This window comes from Papilio polytes, unplaced genomic scaffold (assembly GCF_000836215.1).
Source record: "Papilio polytes unplaced genomic scaffold, Ppol_1.0 DF824292.1, whole genome shotgun sequence".
Lineage (NCBI taxonomy): Eukaryota > Metazoa > Arthropoda > Insecta > Lepidoptera > Papilionidae > Papilio > Papilio polytes.
The window spans coordinates 713,835-735,348 of NW_013524912.1; the positions used below are offsets into that span (position 1 = coordinate 713,835).

Here is a 21,514-nt window from a genome sequence, read left to right on the forward strand (position 1 = left end):
TCCTCTACTAATACAAGGGTACACCTATTTAGGACCAGATACCTAAATAAAAACGGCCTGTCTGGCTTTATTTCACAAGGGGAAGCAAAAAATAATGAAAATGTGCGAGCAAGAGGGCATTATGCGGACACGTGTGGCATAGAAAGAGAAATAGTAAAGCGCACTAGGGGAGTCGGAGAGCAAACCGGTTCTGCATGTGTGCAGACAGTCGGCGCCCTTTCTCCCCACGCCTGTCGACTGTCGACCCTCGGGCGCTAGGGCCTTACATTGTCAGCTTTTCCCCGAAGCATGGCAATAATAATACTAACCGACTCCCCCTATATTAAACTAAACAACAAAGCCTCAGGGTACATGCTCTTTGTAGTATGAATATAAAGCATGCGAGTTAGGATCTTGTAAAAACGGAAAAAACGAAATGCCAAAGCAAGTTTCCTTTCTCCTTAACTTCTTATAAAAGTCGGTATATAAAACTTGATATGCCAATGTAGAGTAACAGTCCATTACAATCACAGGTACCATTCTCCATAGCCACACGAGACGCATTCGACCACATCCAATCGCAACCATGAAGTAAAAAAACAACACAAAATACCTTTTAGTGTAAAAACCATAAGAACTACGTTCCATCGTTTCAAAATAAAGGTTTAACTGAAACGTAAGCGCCGACCCATGCGGCAATTATTAAAATGAAAAAACAAACAAAACGTTAAGAAACGAGACATTCGCACGAGTGAAAGTAATCACAACACTAGTTATCGATGAAAACGGCATACAAACACACTTTATCGATAGTCCGGCGACGGTATCATTATAAGAATAACCTTCGTTCCGAGAGGCGAAGCACGACTGTGCGGTGTGGAGCGCCGCGTTCCCGCCGCCGCCGCGCCGCGCAACGCCGCACCCATGGCCGTCGCCCCCCCGCGTCACACGCTCTCGACCGTCCATCGCCAATCGTACGCCCGCCCTGAATCTGCCTCTCCTATTGGCTGATTCATGTTATGACCGTTCCACATACAAAACCGGTTGCCAAGAACGACACGAAGGGGCGCAAGGGACGAATTTAGCGATTCTCTATTATTATTCTTACATCGTCCGTCTCTATCTAACGTTTTATTTGGGTAGAGATAGACTTCATAAGTAACGCTTTGCTTTGTATAAAATATTTGCTTTTGTTTTGTTGATATTTTTTGGACAGATTTTTTAACACTAACACGTCCATCCCATCATATATATCTGTTATGGTCTATATGTTTAGATACATTTTCTACTGCTTCAGTTTAAAAAAAAATGAAATGGAAATTTCATATGAATTTAACTTTTAAAATATTGAACATCGTTAAAGAAAGAAATTTTATCATTGCGCAGTTTAAGGGTTTCACTGTTCAACCCCAACGGCTTCCTAAAACCACCCTTATAATCCGACACTATTTGTAATAGGGTGGAAATCACCCTATCTTAAAATAATAAAAAAAACTCCCTACAAAATATTATTAGGTACTTACAAGTATTTATATACATATTGAAAACCAGACGTTGATTTTACATTTCAAGTTCATGTTATTATATAATGTTTGACATTATGGTATAATTAAAATCGGTAGTAAATAGCTTTTAAAGAACCAATAAGATTTTTTTACCTTGTAGAGGTTATATTAACGATAAGTGCGCATACCATGTTAAAATAATTAACATTATTGGTAGCGAGAGCTTAAGGGTTACCATTCCAATGTTGTGGTTAGGGAGAACATAACTTTGAAATACCTGATAGTTGTTGGCTCTGTCACAAAATATGACAAGTCAACTACAACGACAAGGCTTTTGTTATTTGCTATATTGACTTGAGGTGCTAATGAACTATTGTAAGAAGAAAAAAAACTGTCTTTACTCACTGAAAATGTTAGGACTAACAAGAGTATTGTGTGCAATGTTAACTTGATGTGTATTGTTATTTGACGTTAATATTTTATTGGTTACAGATTTTTTATAATTTCATGATCATTGACTGTTAAAAAATTCAAATTAGTTTTTAAGATTGAATAAAGTATTATAACGCGCGAAGCTGGACGGTGGAGTGGCGAGTGGCCGAAAACTGGATTGATGTGCGATAACCCTAATTCGTTTTAATTCTTGACAATAATGACGTATAAAATTTTTAACAGTTGACAGAAGTCAATCTCGCCCGATAGGGGCGTTATGAAAACGTTCTTACGCATTTGATAAGCTGCAGCTCCCCTAGACAAAGTTATATTCAATTATACAGCGAGATCGCAAATCGAAGTCAAAAATATCTGGAAAAGGCAATAACTTTCGATCAATTACGTGCTAATATCATACTGTGCACTTTATTTTATTCCTTTACGTTTTACATGAGATAAAAGCGCCATCTATCTCAGTTTCTTGATATTTTTACTAACGCCATCTAGTGTTTCATTGTCTTCAACACACAAAGTATCAATACCGAAATCAACTACATTATTTTACGTAAAAAAAACAAAGTAGGTCTCAAAGTACAAATTGACATAAAATAACTTTTAGGACTCTAGTAAAAATACATAAATATTTTTAAGTTACATTTGTGTAAAATTTACTGCATAATAGCTGTTTTGTAGTTTTATGCTTCAAATTAGAGAATGGCTGATTGTAAAATTGTTGAAAGCGGGGAACTTGATAGATTTCGTCGACTACCTGAGCTGTCCGTTATTTATTGGAGGTAACTTGGAACCGCAAGCGCCGTCCTAACCTAACTTTTTTTTTGAAAAATTTAAAAGTAGACAGCCATATTCGTTTGAGGCGGTATCCATTTTTGTTATATATCTTTTATACGGATCTATGCCACTGGACTCCACCTAAATAGTGTACCGATTTTAAATATTTTTTGTTGGCAAGTTTGTATACGAGGTTTGAATGAACCCTGTGATTTAACGTCGCTTTCAGAATATTAATACGACTGAGGGAGTCTCTTCGTGTGTATTATTATCTATACATATATCTTTATTTCTTATTTTTATATATAATGTACTTTACATGATTTGTTATAAAAAAATAATAAAACATATTATATAAAATAATAGAACACCACCGACTGCGGAATCCGATGACTCAAGCAACCAATAGTCAGGGCTGCAGAGACAGAAACCTCCTCACAATATGTGCGGTTTCTAAAATAACCGCCTTTTGACTCGGGCCCTGAATCTAACTGTCTAGCGAGAGCTTCTTGAGAGAATGTCGTTTCAATATTCTGCCGTAAGATTAACAATATGATTAATAATATGTATTTGCCAAAAGCCTGATTCTCTCCTCGATGTTTTTGAAATATCCATGAGGTCTAATTCAATTATGATTGTATCGTGAAAACTCTGATATTCTACTCAATGTAAGTACCTAATTGAGAATTATTCCAAGTCAAAAACATGGCAATTTACCTGATTGCTTATTGAAGGTAAGATAGAGGTAATGGGGTGCCTTTATATGGTTTCTTCCCCAATATTCATAAGGTAAAATTAGAAAGGTACTTTGATGAAGCATTTATCTCAATTCTTCTTTTCCGGATTTCGGAGTATTTCGCTATATTAGCAAAATAACCGCTGTCCATAGATTACTTACATAAAGGGTTGCAGACGTGTTGCCTACCTTTTACTAAAGGATGAGATTTAAAAAAAGACGTTTGCCCTTCTAACAGTACCCTCCGCTGCCGTACTTTGTGACATAAGTCCCTCCCCTTTTCACAACCTTAAAACTTAACACTAGGTAAGCTATTCGACGCCCTTCTACCTCTTTCTATAACATTCCCATTACCCTTAAATTCAACCTGATACTACTTCATCATCCACTTGCCCTTATCCCTTATGGAGGGTTGGCACAGTATGTGCTGTTCTTCCATACATCTCTATCAGCAATCATATCTGAAACCACTCCTTAAGCATATCCACTTTCACACAATCCATCCATACTTTCTTCGGTCTTCCTCTTCCTTTGTAGCCATCCACATTCATTCTTAACACATAGCATAACATGTTCATACCACGCTAACCTTTTGCTTTTCAATTTCTCCACTACTGGCGCTACTTTCAAACTTCCTCTAATATACATTATCTTAACTTTATCCATTCTTGTCACACCACACATCCATCTTAACATACGCATCTCTGCCACATGCAATCTCCTTTCATCCGCTAAGGAATACTATAATAATCTATACAGCAGCTGCCGTATTCGTGTACGAGTTACAAATAATTATTTATCTAGTACTTTGCATCTTACATCGCAGCGAAGTAGTTTTACAGTTAGTTATTGCACATTTTAAACTCGGCGCGTGTTCGACGTAAAAAATGCAACCGGGCGCAAGTTCCCTTCGTGCGAGCTTTCAATAACCCGATGACGTCATCCACAGACAGTACAGTTGGCAAAAAATTTGTGTTGCTAAAGATTCTCGGGTAAATAACAATAATTATTTTTGTTCGTTCGAAACTTTTCTTTACAAGTTTTTAGTTATCCGATAATTTCTAATAAAATTTAAACAAAAGATAAATAATAGTTAAGTTTCAGGTAATATAAATCTTAAGTTTTGCTTTAATTCTTATTTCATTAGATATAAAGTTAAGATATTTTGATTCAAACAACTGAAACAAAATAATAAAAGCAAAAGACTATAAAGCGAGACTATATATTAGTCAATTAAAATAAAGAATTGATTTCAAGAGACTGTATTTTTTTGGATTGTTTTTGTCAACGGTATTAACGGACAAAGCAAGCTGATGCGGTCTATAGAAAAGAAGGGCGGTCATTGACAAACCTGCGCACTCAAATACTTGTGTAATTACAAATGGAATTTTTTAAGCAGCAAAGGAACCAATTAAAGGATTCACGTAATGTTAACTTAATTAGATAATTATCTATATTTCATACACAAATATACTGCTTCTCTAATATCTTACTTTTTGGTTGTCTTTAGGATTTTTAACTACCTTCAATAATAGTATATTTTTTTATATTAATAAAGTAACTTTCTGTGGAGTGTGAGGGCGGTGTACCGCCCCGTATGTTTGTATTAAAAAATATTGTCATTCCACTCACTCTGATCTAAAAAATAGAGATAGTAATATGTTTTATAAAGATGTTTTGATATTATAAACTCGCGGTAAGCTTCACGTAGAAGATACGTCTGTTCGTGATTAAATTCTTTACTAGGAATTCTGAACCAGCGAAGGAGGGTTAAATAAGATTTTTTTTTATAATTTTAAGACTTCATTTTATATTAAATTTTGATCGCGACTTTATATAGCTGAAATAGAAATAACCTAATTAGCCAGACACTATTCCAGACAGTAATCTTTATCTATTCCAAAATGCAGCGGTTTTAAGTCGTTTTAGAGGTCCCCGCTAACAAACATCCATCAATCAAAATTCGCATTTATAATATTAGTATTTACGGACTTATTGCAACGGATTAACATGCAACTTAATATCGTATATTAAAATGCACGATAGTTCGTTGCGTTACTTCGAATGATGAATAGTAACCTTTCACGCGAAGTTGTTTTATTTGTTAACCGTGTTCATGCGTCTCGCTCAAACAATGTACAGAAGTGTAGTGTTTCAACAACACAATTGTAGATAGACGACTTTATTACAATGAAGTAAGATTCAACTTTGTTTGGATTTTTAACAATAACCTGCAGCTTTTATTTAATTAAAGAAATGTTTTCGCGTACATCATTTATTTTATAAAGTTGAGTATGTTTTTAGTTGTTTTAAGGGTACTTTAGAACATAAATCGACTAAATTAAGGATTATGATGAGTAAATGGTTTGATATCTGTCTAATACTAAGTATAATTTTAACACTAAATATTTTTTTTTTTAGAAATTGAGTAATAGTTTCTGTAAATCCCATTATTTCTTTTATTCGTGTTACCTAAGCATTGTTAATTAAACCAAGGGTCCGGGAGCGGTGGAGTACATTGCTCATAAACATAAAAGTCGCGCGCGGCTAAAATCGAGCGACTAGTTGCGCTAGTGGAAAGAGGGAATAAAGACTTAGGTGTAATGTATTTATGAAAACAAACATCGACTACGGCTCATGATAATTTCAAACGACAGTATCCTATTGTGTTATATACATTATTTATAACTGAACTATATTTCGTCTATTCGAAAATACTCTCGTGTATCAAAGGAGTGATCAATTCCATTTGTAACAAAAAATGTCTCGTTAGTGAAAAGTATTTATATTTTCTAGAGAGAAAAGTCACAGTAACCTCAAGATGGTCTAGCATTATTATCTCTTACTTACTCCCAATTTCGACAAAGAATATATATATTTTTTAAATCATAAAGTGGCAAATGAGCACGCAGCCGCCAGCATCCGCCAAACTGGGGAAGCGACCGCTGCCAATAGACATTCGCAATTGCGGATGCGTTGCCTACCTTTAATCGACGGAGGAGGAGACGCTCATAAAGAGGATGTTTCCCCTTTTGCGTCTCATCCACCGTCAAATCGCATTCCCTTCCCATCCTTTTCTTATAAGAAAAAGGGTGGGTAGGAAAAGTGACTAAAGTAGGTCCACCGGCACCACACTCATTATACTGTTCGCGGAATGGCTCCCATTCACCCCTGTCTTCGGTGTGATCGTGGTATTACACCGGAAGAGCCGGCCCGTGTAAGAAGTCGAGTACAAATATCTCGAAGCGGGCTCTACCACAATCCAATAAAAACCTATTAATTAGAGTAAAAACTTGCAAGGAATGAGAGATTTTTTTCTTAAGTTAAGGCAATGTAAAATAAAAAAGCATTCAATAAATACCTCCAATAACGCCTACAAGATTTCAAATTCAATGTTTAAAAAATTTTATAGGTATTTGGTATAGCAGGTTCCGAAACACAAGACTAACAATTAAAAACGATATCCGAAAATGTTCTAGAAGAACACGACTTTTTGATACAACGACTTGGAATCGAATGATGGAAGAACATTGCCAAAGAATAGATTTTACTATATTTGTGAATTATATAGGTTAGCTTTTTGTTAAGGGGAATCTACTAGTTCCACAGACCAAAGAATGTTTAAGACTAACCATTTATTGCCTGACTGTTCTTCATTTTTGATGTTAAAAAAACCTATTTTACTCTTCCATACAAAAGATATCTTCCATTAAAAGCTCATCACGATAAAACCATAACAAACAAGAACTTGCAGACACATAATGTTTAAAAAAATCTTAAGTGACGCAAATAATTCGAGGTGCACGAAATATAATTTCTGATATCTGGTTAGAGGGGCGCTGCTATCGCGTTTAGTACTGTCAGAAAATATGTATAACCATGGAGGTAATAAGTACTACGTACAACAGGAGTGTGTTCCATCTATACCTCTTGCAGTTAAAATAAGGAAAATAAAACCTTATGCTAAGGGCGTAAGAGTCTTGTTGCACACAAAATGAAGTAGAACGGAGTGAGAGGGCAACAAGTGCCCAATATTTCCCTTTCTAACAGTGACTTAGAGTTGCCAGATATCAATCCTTTCGGTGTTTGTAGAAAAATAGGTAATTTATGTAATATAGTGCAGTAAAAATATTTACTTTCAAACTGTTTCTAAATACTTTTAATAATTTATTACCGACATGACTTCATTAACGCAAAAATAAATTGAGCTGGTGTACAGGTTTTCTTTTATTTGTTTGAAATTCGAACACCTGAACTGACAATACCCCATGACATCGCCGAATCGGACTGCATTGGCGGCGTTTTCGAAATCCGAAATATTTTAAAATTTCCTTGTTATAATGGTGAGAACTTGTGTTGTGGAGACTTGCGGAAGCGAGTATTATCCTGATTGTGGTATATCTTTTCATAGGTAATAGTTATAAACATAATTTGTTAGTGAAGAATTACGGTGACCATGTGTGCATGACTATCCAATCTAATAATAAATATTACTCGATTATCGATTTCAAATATTTTTACGGAAAAAATAAGAACTCTCAAACGATACTTGTCTCCCCTCAATCTTTTTAAAATAACTCTCTAGCGATTTGCGTTAAAAAAAAGTAAAAAAATACACTGAGGGGGTTAACTTCACGAAGGTGTCCATCTCCAAGTCGTGTCCCACAAGTACGACTAGGTAAGTAATATATGACTCGTGACTGCCGACTCAGTTTTTTTTATATCATAAGGTGGCAAACGAACAAGCGGCCACCTGAATCCGCCGAAATGGCGAAGCGACCGTTGCTCTACCCTTAATTGACGGAGGAGCAGACACACATAATATTTACCCTTCCCTTCCTCCGCCGTCAAATCCACTTTTCCTTCCCATCCTTTCTTCTTAAGGGAAGGGTGGAAAGGAAAAGGGATTAAAATAGGGCGTCTGGTACCACCCTTATCAGACAAAACGCGGAATTGCTCCCACTTTACGCCTGTCTTCTGAGTGGTCGTGGTATTACACCTGGCGAGCCGACGGCTCTAGCACTGTTAAAACTCTTCACTGTTCATTTGCAGAAAACTATCTGTTTCTTTAAAGAAATTACGATAGATTGCAACATGTTTTGTGCTAATGTTTTGACATTGGTTACCCGCAGTTATGGTGTTTTTATATTTTTATATTTGAAACTTAGCACATGTAGTAAAAATAGCCAAATAGAAGCATCTTAACACCTATGAGACAAAAGGACAGTACCGAGGTAATTGGCAATTCAAAATCATAGATTAGAATTGCAATAGGATTGAATACAAAGCAAGGCGACATCGTGATGTCCAAAAGATGGAAAATAGGCAAAATAGTTTTGTTTATAACACATAAATAGGTTTTGTCGAACAATGGCTAAAATTCAAGTTTTTCCAATTCAATTTGCAGTCTTATTGCATTAAACATAGAGTCCAGATCCACACTAAAGAGTTCTTCAAGAATTTATTTCTTTAAATGCAAGCTAAGTATACTATATTAGTAGGGAGATAAAATTATTTTGGTTTCAGCTAGTGACCACTACCCAACTATTTATCTCGAGATAATTATCTTTGGAAATGAGAAGATAATTCACAATGTACATTTGCTTAGACACGAATATAGATGGCGCTGTTTTAAATGTTACGAATATTAACTTCATCTCCATTTCAGGAAGCCGAGGACCTTGTACTGTTATCGATCAAGCGAATTCTTCGGGTTTGTACAGTGCCTTAGGGCCAGGTTATGTGGTATTTCCATCGGATTAAAGCGACTGTTAGTGATTGTCTTTTTTTCTTTTTTGGTCAAGGAATCAAGAGTTGACGATTTACTGATCTCTGTTATTGCGCTGCCTGTAATCCGCACTATGTTTATTGAAAGCTGGCATCCCTTATTCATGCCCTTCTAACGTAGGTTAGTTGTTTAGATCTGATATTTCTGTATCAAATATTAATTATTCAATTGTGAGAACAAACCCGTAATATCGGTTTCAGAATTTATAAACCGGTATTTATCGATGTCTAGCATAAGTCTAAATATACCTAGGATCGATATATTGAATAGAAATCTCAGTTCACAACTCCCTATTTCCCTATTATTAAGTAAAGGACAGTCTAACCGTAATTGCAGCGTCAATTAGATACGACATAAAGAACTGGGGCCGACTACATTTCCCGATATAGCTGCTAACTAATAATTTATTTACAACCTGCACGGACAGTAAAGCACCAGTTTCATAGTGACATGAATTTACCAGTGCCGGCATAAAGTAGGGCGTGGTTGGGCGACCGCCCAGGGCGCAGGACAGAAAGTTGCGGCACAGGTCTGCAACTTACACGGTCACATAAGCGTGGCTCCCCCTTTTTATCATGCTTTAAAGGGGGGCGTGAAGAGGTTTTTGTGAGACTGTAATTCGCTTATTAGACGCCCCTACTGTTCAGCCGAATTGAATTTTTCATAATTTTATTGAATAATATATATTCTTTAATCAACTAAAAAGTTTCAAAGAAAGTTTTTTTTTTCAATTATAGATAATGACATCTATGGCATTTTTTCGAAAAAAACCAGCTAGACAATACTGCGCAGTAGTCTAATTTTTTTTAAACACAGATGGCGCTAGCTTTAAAATGTTCTGATATTGTCCAAGTTTTTCACTGCTCTTCGAAATCAATATTAAATTCAATGATCTATCTATATACAGATTAGCGACAGTCGTAGACACAGACATAGTATATCCCAAACTTTTAGGAGCAAGGAGAAAAGACATTTCATCGGTCATATTACACTCGACCTTAATGGACGCCAATACACCTTGTTGTTCTTCGAAAACACAAAGACTCTTTGTTGTCGCGGGACCACTGGCACAAAGAAAAACTGACGCCTACCTCTCTTTAGTAGGGAATTGTAATTCGATATAAATTACTAGTTACTAATCGACTCGTGACCTTTTACGTCACAAGAAAACAGTCCTCTTGGAGGCTTTTGATGTTTTTTAATTAAGAATAGGGACCTAGCAACAAGAAAACAGAGGTTATTATCGGCATTTGCAATACCATAGATACCGCAGATGTGTTGCCGGCGTTTGAGAAGATGCCTTTTACTTTATGATATGCATAGAACAAATTGACTTAAAACTCAGCAGCCTCATTGCTAGATACTTGTTTAAAATATATTATCACCTTTGCTCTGCCCATTAAAAGTTTTCTCTTTACTGTAAATTTCACGTACAAATATAGTAACATGTTAATCACAAAATTTAGACTACAGACTATCGGCCGATAAAAGGTCTGTAATCTGCAGGGTTTCTGCAGGGTAAAGCTGCTAAGGCCAATAATGAGATGGACGTACAAACACACAAACAATACTTTCATAAACTCTCGTCAGTTGAGCAATAAACATCCTATTCCAGTTCAAATTGCTTTGTTTCAAACACAAGACATTTAATTATTTTCCTCTCGAAAATCTTGGAAATGGAAACTACTTAAAACACCTGGTAAGATCTGCGCAACGACTGCTATAAAATAAATTGCAAGAAGGCAAAATTAAAATAAACATTGCGAAGATAGTAGACACCGAAATGAGACAGCTAATTTTGATAACACTGTTCAAAAAATATATTACTTTTGTATAACCAACTAGGTGTTGCCCGCGACTTCGCCCTCGTGAATTAAAAAACATAGCCTATGTTACACGCTGATAACAGCTTTTTAATGGATAAAGTATTTTTAAAATCGGCTTAGTCGTTTTTGCGTTTTCTCAGTAAATACAAAAATAAAAACAAATCTTTCCTCTTTATATTATTAGTTTAGATAAAGATTTAAATTTCAACATTGTAAAACTACGACCTCTAACCCCGAGGCTTAGAGCGAATACATTCCGTATTGTCTCACCAATTTGGTCGACATAAATGCATCTATGACGCACCCTTATATCAAAATCATATTATATGTAACTACATAGAATCTACGCAGTCGCAGTACCTACTTAAGTCAAGCATTAACAAAACATTCAAGTATGTCGGTAGAAATTACAAGAGATATGAACCAATTAAATGGGTATTAAGTCGTTCCTGTTAGTATTTCAAATGCCAATTAGTTGCGCATTAGGCAAGGGTCCTGTTCCAGGAGAAACATCCATCGAAAAGACCCGTCAAATTGCGAAGTCCTACAGAGGGTATCAAGAATATTTGCGAAAAATTTTTTGTAACGTGATCGATTCAAATTGTATTACATTCGTGTGATATACCCACTGGTAGAGTACATCAACTAATCTAGCAAAGCCCTCAGAACATTTTTATTTAATAACAAAGATAGTCTGACAAGACTAACCGTGATTTTCAATTTCACCACTTTCGAACATAAAAATTACTATAGTTCTCTCTCTCATACTCTCTGAAATAACTGAGACAGCAAAATGATGGTTTGGACAGTGGAAACCGCAGGAATAATCGATACGTGTGCTTCCGTAATCCCTATTCACTCCTGCTATCCTAGTCTGTTTGAAAGCGGCAATTCATTTTCTACACAATGCACCTATAATCATACTACGATGTAGCGATAAAGTCACGGATTTAAGCTCTAATAAGAATTTTAATTATGTGGCTATTGACATACGTACATTATAATATACTTATTTTGTTATCATACTAATATTATAAATGCGAAAGTTTAGATGAATGGATGTTTGTTAGAGTTTGTAGCCTAAACGGCTGAACGGATTTAGATAAAATTTGGTACAGAAGTAGAGGATAAACTGGAAGAACGCATAGGCTACTTACTTTTGTTTTTTTTTAATTCTACGAGGACGGAGTCGCGGGCGAAAGCTAGTTCAATATATATACAAAATGTTGAAAAACACTACAATATAATTTATATTGTTATTCAAAATATTTGTTAATATTATCGAGCGTAAACATTGTAGGAAAAAGGATGGCTTATTTTGCTTTTATTCATCTGTCTACACACTAATTGGATTGAAAACGAGAGAATTTTTTTTATAACATTTACAGAACAGGGCACAAAACTGACGGCCGGCGAGTGGATACTGGATAGGGTTAGGTTTTTTTCCTCTTTTCCATTTTTATCCGGTTACCCTATCGGACATTTGATAGCACTCACGGGCTCCGTGCTCCTGAATTAATTGCTTTCGTCTCAATCCAATGCAATCCAATATAGGTAATTGGTGAAATTACTGTACTGCCACGGAGGCGGAGGAAGGCGTGGGCTGTGTGGGCGTTCGCACACAGCCTTGCAGTTAAAAAAATCGTGATTTGGACCATCAAAATATTAAGAAAAAGAAAGAAATAAATTCTATTTTGATGGATTAATATGTACATAGAATATCACAATGTGATGATTCCGTTTTTAATGTAGTGGTTATGATAATTACTTTTGAATGTTAAGTGGCGATTACTACAATTCAAGAAAGAAAGCCATATATGAATCGGTTAAGCAGTTTTTAAGAAGCGCCCACAAAAACAAAGACAAATTGACAAAATAGAGATGTCATTTTTCAAAATTAGGATTTTATAATTTTTGTAACTAGAAAAATAATACTAATGTACGGTGTTCACATTTTTTTAGATGTATAGAGCTGCAAACGTTCACATATACCGAATGTAGTCCGTAGCAAAAAAGAATTAATATTTCTTAAAAGCGTCGCAAAATCATAGTTTTGTGCCATTATAATTTCAGTCGCAACTCTTATGAAAATAAACTGTTGTCACTGTTATTTCCAACGAGAATGAGAGCGATAGCAATGTGCCATACAAGTGTTTTAACTAAAGACATTTAAGAAATACATAGAATAGGCATAGTGAACAAAATTTTTTCACTGGTACTTTCTCCGAAAGATACTATATCAGTTGTCAAGTTCAATACACCACCTCCTGTCTTTGTTCATATAATAAAACATTGTACAGCAAAAATAAAACAGTGTCTAAAAATGAAAAAAAACCACATTTAAATGTTTATAGTGACACCTATTGGTAATAAATTTAAAAACAATTGACATGGAGGATCTGTTTATATAAGCTTTAGTGTGATACTGTAAAATGTTGTAAGTAAATTGAAATGCCTACTCTATATTTTTTTGGATCTCTGGTTTTAATAGTGAAAGTCTACAATAACACCGCATCTCCCTAGTGTATGTAACGACGTAATAAGAGTTCAATATGACCGCTAGTACGAGTACACGGTCGACCAATACTATTTACAGAAAATAATTGACAAACATTATTACCGTTTGGATTGAATTCTGCTGTAACTATGTTTGTACAAGTGTATGAATTTGCAGATCACGAGAGACGAGTGTTTGCCTCTACGTTCACTGGTCGCCCATTTGATTTGGTTTTCAAAGTTCTAATAACAACGAAATACTAACTAGGTACTGGGTTTCATTAGAATTCCTGGTACAGACTCTTGTTAGAATCTTTCAATTCAATTTAATTTTTTTAATTAAGGGCAATTATAACTAACACATACTTCATTTATCTTACTACACAAAGAGAGTAGTGATAAAAAGATAAACATTCATAAAACTACTCTCTATTCTATCTCAAATTCTCTGAAAAAACTGATGTGATGACATTTACTGTTTTAATTTTATAAAAAATATTTCGCTATAATAAAGCGGCAACTATTTGATTCCTCTTCGCTTTCGTATTTCAATGTGCCAGTGCTAGAGGCGTAAGCGCAACTACAAGGCGAGATGGGACCATTTTGTCCTAGTGTTAGGTTAATAAGCGCGATGTATAGACTGATATAAGTACATAAAAACAATCATACAGTTAGGTCTTACCAGTGGTATCAATAAAGTCGTAGGGCTGTCAACTTTTCAACCTTTACCCCAATGCTACGGGTTTGCATGATGCGTATGTACACTAGGGGTTTGACGTCGTTGTGTTCGGGCGATAAACAGTCGGATAGTTTAGTCGTCCGCTAAAGTTCAAGGGTGAACGTCGTGTATGTCACTGGATGTTGTTTTTCTTTTTAATGTGCCAAATGTCGTTGGTCGTTTTTTTTTGGTTCACATTTATTGCAAGTTGACAGCCCTTGTCTTATTACAGAACCGTTAGATAAGACATATAAAAGCACAAGTTTATCGCGCACGGATAGTAACAGTGGAAATATGAGGTAGGTCGTTGTTTGCATTTCTGATAATATCCACAAATAATTTATATCTTTGATGTAAAGGAGCCGGACCTGTTGTTTAGCGCTATACAAAAAATATACTGTTGTCTCTTTCATGCTTTTTTTTTTATTATAAAGAGGAAAGATTTGTATTTATGGATTCTTGTATGTATTGACATAACTCAAAAATGACTGGACCGATTATAAAAATTCTTTTACCATTAAAAACCTACGTTATAATTCAATGAGAAACTTAATTTAACGTGGCCGAAGTCGCAAGCAACAGCTATTTTTTTTTAAAGCGTAAACAATAAGGTGGCACATAAAAAAAATGTCAGTAAGAAATTGGTTTAAGGTGGAAAAGTCCGGTAACAACATTGTAGCAACGGTGTTACGATTCATTATTATTCCGTATCAAGCTTATAAGCTTTTTTCTATTTCTTCCTTCGCCATTGTACATCCCCGTCACTGTCTCACGCGGTGTTGTTGTTACTGCTGTCTCGCTCGCACACCGGCGTGGGTGTTAGCGACCAACGGACGTTGAACTCAACGAACAGCTGTTTTGTCAAAGTAATAATTATAATAAACAACCTTCCAATTATGAGGCAGTCGCTGTGAGTTGACGAATAAAAATAATAAGCATATTTATTTTCGTTTTACGGTCTCAATGTTTGGTTACGCTAGTATATTTTATACGAAAAGTCTAAACTTATAACTAACCTCTGAATTTAGGAGTATTTGTATTTTTAAAGAAGCAAGATAAATGGTCGAACCTGTCACTAATCTACCTATTGTATTAAAATTATAAATGCGTGACATAATAATTTGCGATCGTAATTATAACAGCCGAGGGGTATAACGAAAATTTTCAAGAAAGTAGTCGTAATGTCATCGACAAGATTTGTATGAAATTTGTTGTTATACTTATCGTCAAATAGGAGCGCTGCATAGTCATGTAAATAATGTCGATCCTCGAATACTTTCTCACAATATTTCGTGCCAGGTCCCCTGTTGTCAGCAGTTTTAGTACATATCGTATTAGATAAATTAGATCTAAATATCTAAATGTGATTAAATTGTTTAAACTATCGTGAGACATTACTTTAAGCGAAAATTAATTAAACACGGCTCAACTCACGCTTTTTTTTTATAAATTTTAACGCCACAACGCTCTTGGCGCCCCCCGCCCCCTCGAACCGCGCCATCCGCGCCCTGGCCCGCAGTGCGAGGCGCGACGCGACCGCGAACAAAAGTTAAATAATACTCGCCCTGAAGAAGGATCCCCGAAGGATCCGAAACTAGTCGGTGCCGTCACCGGAGGAAAAAAGCGTGAGTTGAGCCGTGTTTATCTAAATGTGAATCAACAAAAAGTTTGTCCATATTTAGTTACGCGGCATTATTCCTATTTTTTTTTAAGAAAATTCTGTTTGACTATATTAATTAATGATAATTTTAGCAACAATTTCATACTAAAAATGTTAACGGCTAAAAAAAGATATGGTAACATTTCGTCAGAAAATGTATTATTTGTTGTAAACATACATAAGTTATGCTTAAGTTAAAGTAAGTAACAACCGGGGAAATATGATTAGTATCTATTAACAATAACAGTCAGACATAGAACGGTACGAGAACTTTTAAGCACATATCGTATGTTCATGCGGAATAGAATACCTTATTAAATATAGTCCTTCAAAGTTAGCTTCTACCTAACGAACGATTTTTTATATCTATACTATTATAATAAAGCGTAAACACACTCTTCTTTGTTACCTAAGATGTTAGCAATTACAGCATATTTTTGAATAATTCTTTTCTTAATAAAAAGCCCTACACTTATGTCACGCTTTAGGCTATATATATTCACGCCATTAAACATAGGGGGTAAATATTTCGGATAAAAACCTTAATGTGGGAAGAGACCATAGGTTGCCGCCAACATTAAAAAAGAAAGATTGGTCATGTCATTTTGACATTTGCTAATGATAATTTGACAAATGTAAACAATAGAAAAAAATTTCATGCGGGTGAAACCGCACGGAAACAGCTAGTTCTTAATAAAAGATTTTATGCATCAAAGCATATCTTAATCTTCTATACACCTACGAATTGTGTAATTTACATTGTATATTAAAATAACTAATATGATGTAATCATTACTTAAAAGTAATTGTTTATCATTGTCAGAAGATTTTTTATGTAAGAAAAAATAAAAAGAAATATTTTTACATTCATAACAAGTTTAAGACAGGACCTTAATTCAAATTAACCAAAACATCAGTAAACTTTTATAAAAAGAATAAATATTCATAAAATACCTTTTCTTAACCATCCAATGGATTTCAGAAGCCAATTGTGCTATTTTATCAGTTACCTGGAAATAAAAAACAAATGTTAATTCGTTTAATATATCTAATTCATCAATTCAGCATCATTAAAGCGATATTTAATTAAGCTCTTCGCATAATAATTAGACCTGTTTTCTCCCTTCAAGTTTTCAAACTTAACAGTGGTAGAGCCCGCTTTAACATCTTCGCACGAATTGGCTCGCCCGGTGCAATACCACGACCACACAGAAGACAGGCGTGAAGTGGATGCAATTCCGCGTTTCGTCTGATGAGTATGGTGCCTAAGGCCTAATTTTGGTCCGTTTCCCTTTCCACCCTTTTCTTAAGACGCATAAGAAGTGGAAATATCCTCTTTATGTGTGTCTTCTCCTCCGTCAGTTAAGAGTAGGCAACGCATCTGCAATTGGGAATGTCTATGGGCAGCGGTCGCTTTCCATTTCGGTGGATTAAGGTGTCCGCTTGCTCGTTTGACAACTTATGTTATAAAAAAAAAACTTTAGATTATATAGGCGTTCTACTCGATAAGAACACGCGACACTAAACAAAGCAATAATGGATCAAACACGCTATATATGATTACCAACGTAATGTTCTTTGTATTGTCTGTCATCACCAGAACAATGTCGAGTCCTGACTACATGTCTGGTTCCAAAAAATAAAAACCTTATGATATTCTAAACAATATAGCACAAAATCAAATAAATATTTAACCTGATTGTAGTCAGCTAGATCCATTGGTGCACGTCGTATAAAACAAATGTAATTAACAAAATTCGTACACGTTATTCAATGCACGAGTCTCAACTACGAGTACAGTAACATGCGCATGACACAAACAAAGTTAGCAATACGATACTGGCAACAGCGCTGTCTTGCCGACGTTGCATTAAAACACATTGTCACCGACCGATTGAGAACTTCGTCATTTTTTTATCGCACCATAAGCTGACAGAGACTTTATCTGAAGCCCTTAACATGCGCTCAGTAATGCTGCTATTTAAAACGTCTGTAGCGGTATTAATACTAGAGCGGTCAAATATGATAATTACTTGTTACATGTGTATATTGTAAGCCGTGTTCACGAAAAGTGAACTTATAGTGGTAACGAACAAGCCGGCTCGCCCGATGCACTACCACGACCTTGCAGACGACAGACGTGAAGTGGGAGCAATTCCGAGTTTCGTGTGACGAGTGTGGTGCCACAGGCTTAACTTTAGTCCCATTCCCTTCGCATCATTTTCTTAAGAGGAAGGGAAGCGAAGGTAAATGTCCCTATATAATATGCGTCGTCTCCCGCGTCGAATCAGAGTAGGCAACGCATCTGCAATTGCGGACGTCTATAGGCAGCGGTCGCGTCGCCGTTTCGGCGGATCCGGTTGGCCGCTTACACCTTTGTCACCTTATAATTTATAAAAAAAAAGACATCGGTCTTACTCATTATGACGTCGTCTTTATGTTAGAAAACTTATATCTAAAACCTACTGTCAAATTACAATATGCCTAGTAATATTATAAATTGCCTAAGTTCATGCTCTATCGGTGACAGATGCACCTAGTATATGATTGCAAAATCGGTGTCCAATTACACAATTACAACAAAATCAAATTATATGCGCATACACACACATACACTCAAAAATGTAAGTTATAAATATTTGCAAGCTTGCTTTAAATATGTAAGAACGTATTTATACCAAGAAGTAATCTACTTTACAATAGGTGAAGAGAAAAATGATGTTTGTTGTAGAAAAAACGGTATTTGTAAAACTAAGGGGTGAAAATAATTAAATAAATTCTATCGCTTATTTTATTATTGCAATGCGGTAAAACCAGTCGTTTTTAAAAACAAACGTAACCTGCCATTTTAATCAAACACGGAGTTTCTATTATTTGACCGTTCAAACCTTACAAGTGTAGATCCGAAAATTAAAAGGTTCAATTATGTGTTCCGAAGCAATGTGCGCTAAATTAAACGAGCAAAAAGTTGAAAAGTATTTTAGGGTTAACAAAAGAACGTGGGAAAAGTGGAAAAATTTCGTAAGAACAATAGATTAAAAATATTGAAGTTAGGCAACCATCTGTTTAAACACAAGAAATATCTAAAAATAAAAGCTCTTCATCTGCCCTTGCATGACAAAGTATGCGTAGTGGAAAAATTATCATAAAAATGTACTAAAATAATAGCTTAAAATTGATTTAATACCACAAGCTACGGGGCGTATAGACAAGTACCGCTAATTATTTAATTATTGGGCGTCGAGATCGATGGTAGTAGCTTAATGTAAAATCGATATTCGCTCAACTGAACTATGCACGTCGGCGGTGGTTGTAACGGAACGTAGTTAGTCAGGCTCGACGGCGTCGAAATGAATTTAACGGAGACTGACTACACTGACGCTGGCAAAATATAACCATAATATAAATATGATTTTGAGCTTCCAATCGCTAGTAGAACAATGCTTCAATGATCGTTAAATATCTCAATTAACAATACGTATAAATCTGATTTGAAATTGTTCCATGTATAGGTTTCATTCCATATTTACGGGGTGTAAAAGCAAATACACAACAATTTAAATACTTCGTTTAGAAATTTGGACTGAAGTGTATTTTGTACCAGTCATTTCAAGTAGGAAAATATTAATTCTTGTACTTTTATATATCTGACAAACGGCAGCCTTGTTGTTAACGGTCAAAATTTTTCTTCGAGAGGTTCATACGTGATATGTATGTTAAAAAAGATATTTAAGAGAATAAGTTTAAACGGTGATGCAGTTGCAAATGTAATAATTATAATTACGGTCCCGTCTCCGCCGTCTTAGCTGTGTCGGTAGGGCGTTAGGGAGAGGTCGGGATCGATCGAAGGGTGGTCTCGCGCCCCGCACTGCAACCCCCTCCCGGTCCAACGCTTCCCGGATCACGTCGCACCCTCGACAGTGTGCGATCACAAATATCACATCATTGAATCGACGATCGAAACAAGAAAACATTGACTGTCACGTTAACATTGAAAGTTCCATCGAAGTGTGAAGAGTTAACTTATGAGGAACAGTTATTAAAGAAAATATGCTAAAAAGTGTTTATAATGTTATTTTACAGTGTACTTTACGCCCGGCAGGGCCATACAAATTTTGTCGACATTGCGAATAATTTCTCGCAAATTTTCATAGTATGCCACCTGTCATACTTATGAAGAGAAGTTATGTTCCTCAATTTCGCTTTATATAGTTTCGTCTTACATCCTACTAGGATATACTTTATGAAAATTAATTCGTAAAGTGGTCAGTGGCCTGATAGTTTTTAATTGTTCGAACGTCTCGTTAGTTTCATTATTATTCTTTAGACGTCGTCGTAACTTACGAATTGGAGCCTGGTATTTCAAAGCGATGGAAATCATTCAAATAAATAAATCAATTAAAGACCTTATTAGAATAATAGTAGTAGTTATACGACTTAGGGTCCTTCAAGAAGCGAGCCTATCATTTCCTCAAAGGCCGGCAACGCATCTGTAGTTCCTCTGGTGTTGCGGATGTCCATGGGCGTCGTTGACCACCTTGGTGTTCACGCCGCTCATTTGCCCCCTTTTATTATAAAAAAAAATTGCAAAGATCCTCATTGGTTCATAGTTTCGGTTTTAATAGTTTTAGATTCAATAATTATACACAAGCTTACAAAAGAATGCACACTCGCAAACTTTGTTATTGTATTAGGGTGTTCCGTATATTTGCATGCTATTATCACTTCTGAAATGTGTAATGTAATGGATTTTTTAAATATAAATCGCTGGCGTCTCTAAAAGAACACAATCTGTAATAGAAAGCAAGCAGTCCAAGGTAATTTCCGAAAGTTTTGTCTTCACATCTCCGCATTTCATTTCAACGCCCCACGTCATCTTCATTCAATTCCTATTCTTGTATAGGGTGCTTGTAGGAACTATTCTATCTTCCAAATCATAATTTTCACCTAAAACATTGGATTGGAAAACGGTACAATAGTAGTTTACCTTTTTAAAACTAAAGCTTGTACAATGTTGTGTCAGTCGAGCCTTCTGAGCATTGCGTTCAACTCAAAACCCACGTTGATGCCGCTTCAAAGCAAACAGTGGCAAATAGTAAACATTGCCCACAATCAATAACCGGTCCAGACGAGCCAGTTGGTACTTTAATGTTTCGTTCGTAAATACTTACAGTACTCTTAAACAATCTAAATCAATCAACAAACAATTGGAAGACCAATAAAATGACACTAATTTCACTGATTCATTCAGTCTTTGACTTTAATTCCAACAAAATGGCCGCATAGTTTTAAAGTTTGTAAAAACAAAACCTAAGCGCTTTACTGCTTACTGTTGCTAATTACTTGAGTTTGAAATGCTATAACGCTTGTACCAACGTATCGTATTACTTCTTGAAAAATCTTAGATAGCATAATAAGAAAGTAATAATAACATGAGAAGTGTAGCTCGACACTAGTTTATTATTATTATTTTTTAACATTTTTAACAAATACAGATCAATAATAATAATTGTCAAGTTTAAGTAGTGGTAGCTCACACACACATTACGTATAACATGTTTGTTAGCGGAAATCATTATTACAGC

At 35.5% G+C, this 21,514-nt stretch overlaps 1 protein-coding gene across 8 annotated transcripts in view; it reads right to left on the reverse strand.

The window, feature by feature from the left end:
• Window positions 1–21,514, reverse strand: part of LOC106102765 (polyhomeotic-proximal chromatin protein-like) — a 68,374-nt gene that overhangs the window by 37,653 nt on the left and 9,207 nt on the right. For 7 of the 8 annotated variants that reach the window (XM_013282377.1, XM_013282370.1, XM_013282385.1 and 4 more), the window contains exon 1: window positions 593–857. In XM_013282377.1, coding sequence (XP_013137831.1) covers window positions 593–627 — 35 coding nt within the window. In that variant the 5' untranslated portion in view covers window positions 628–857. Of the gene's footprint in view, window positions 1–592; window positions 858–16,883; window positions 16,940–21,514 lie in introns of those variants that run through there. The other variant, XM_013282358.1, reaches the window with a different exon arrangement.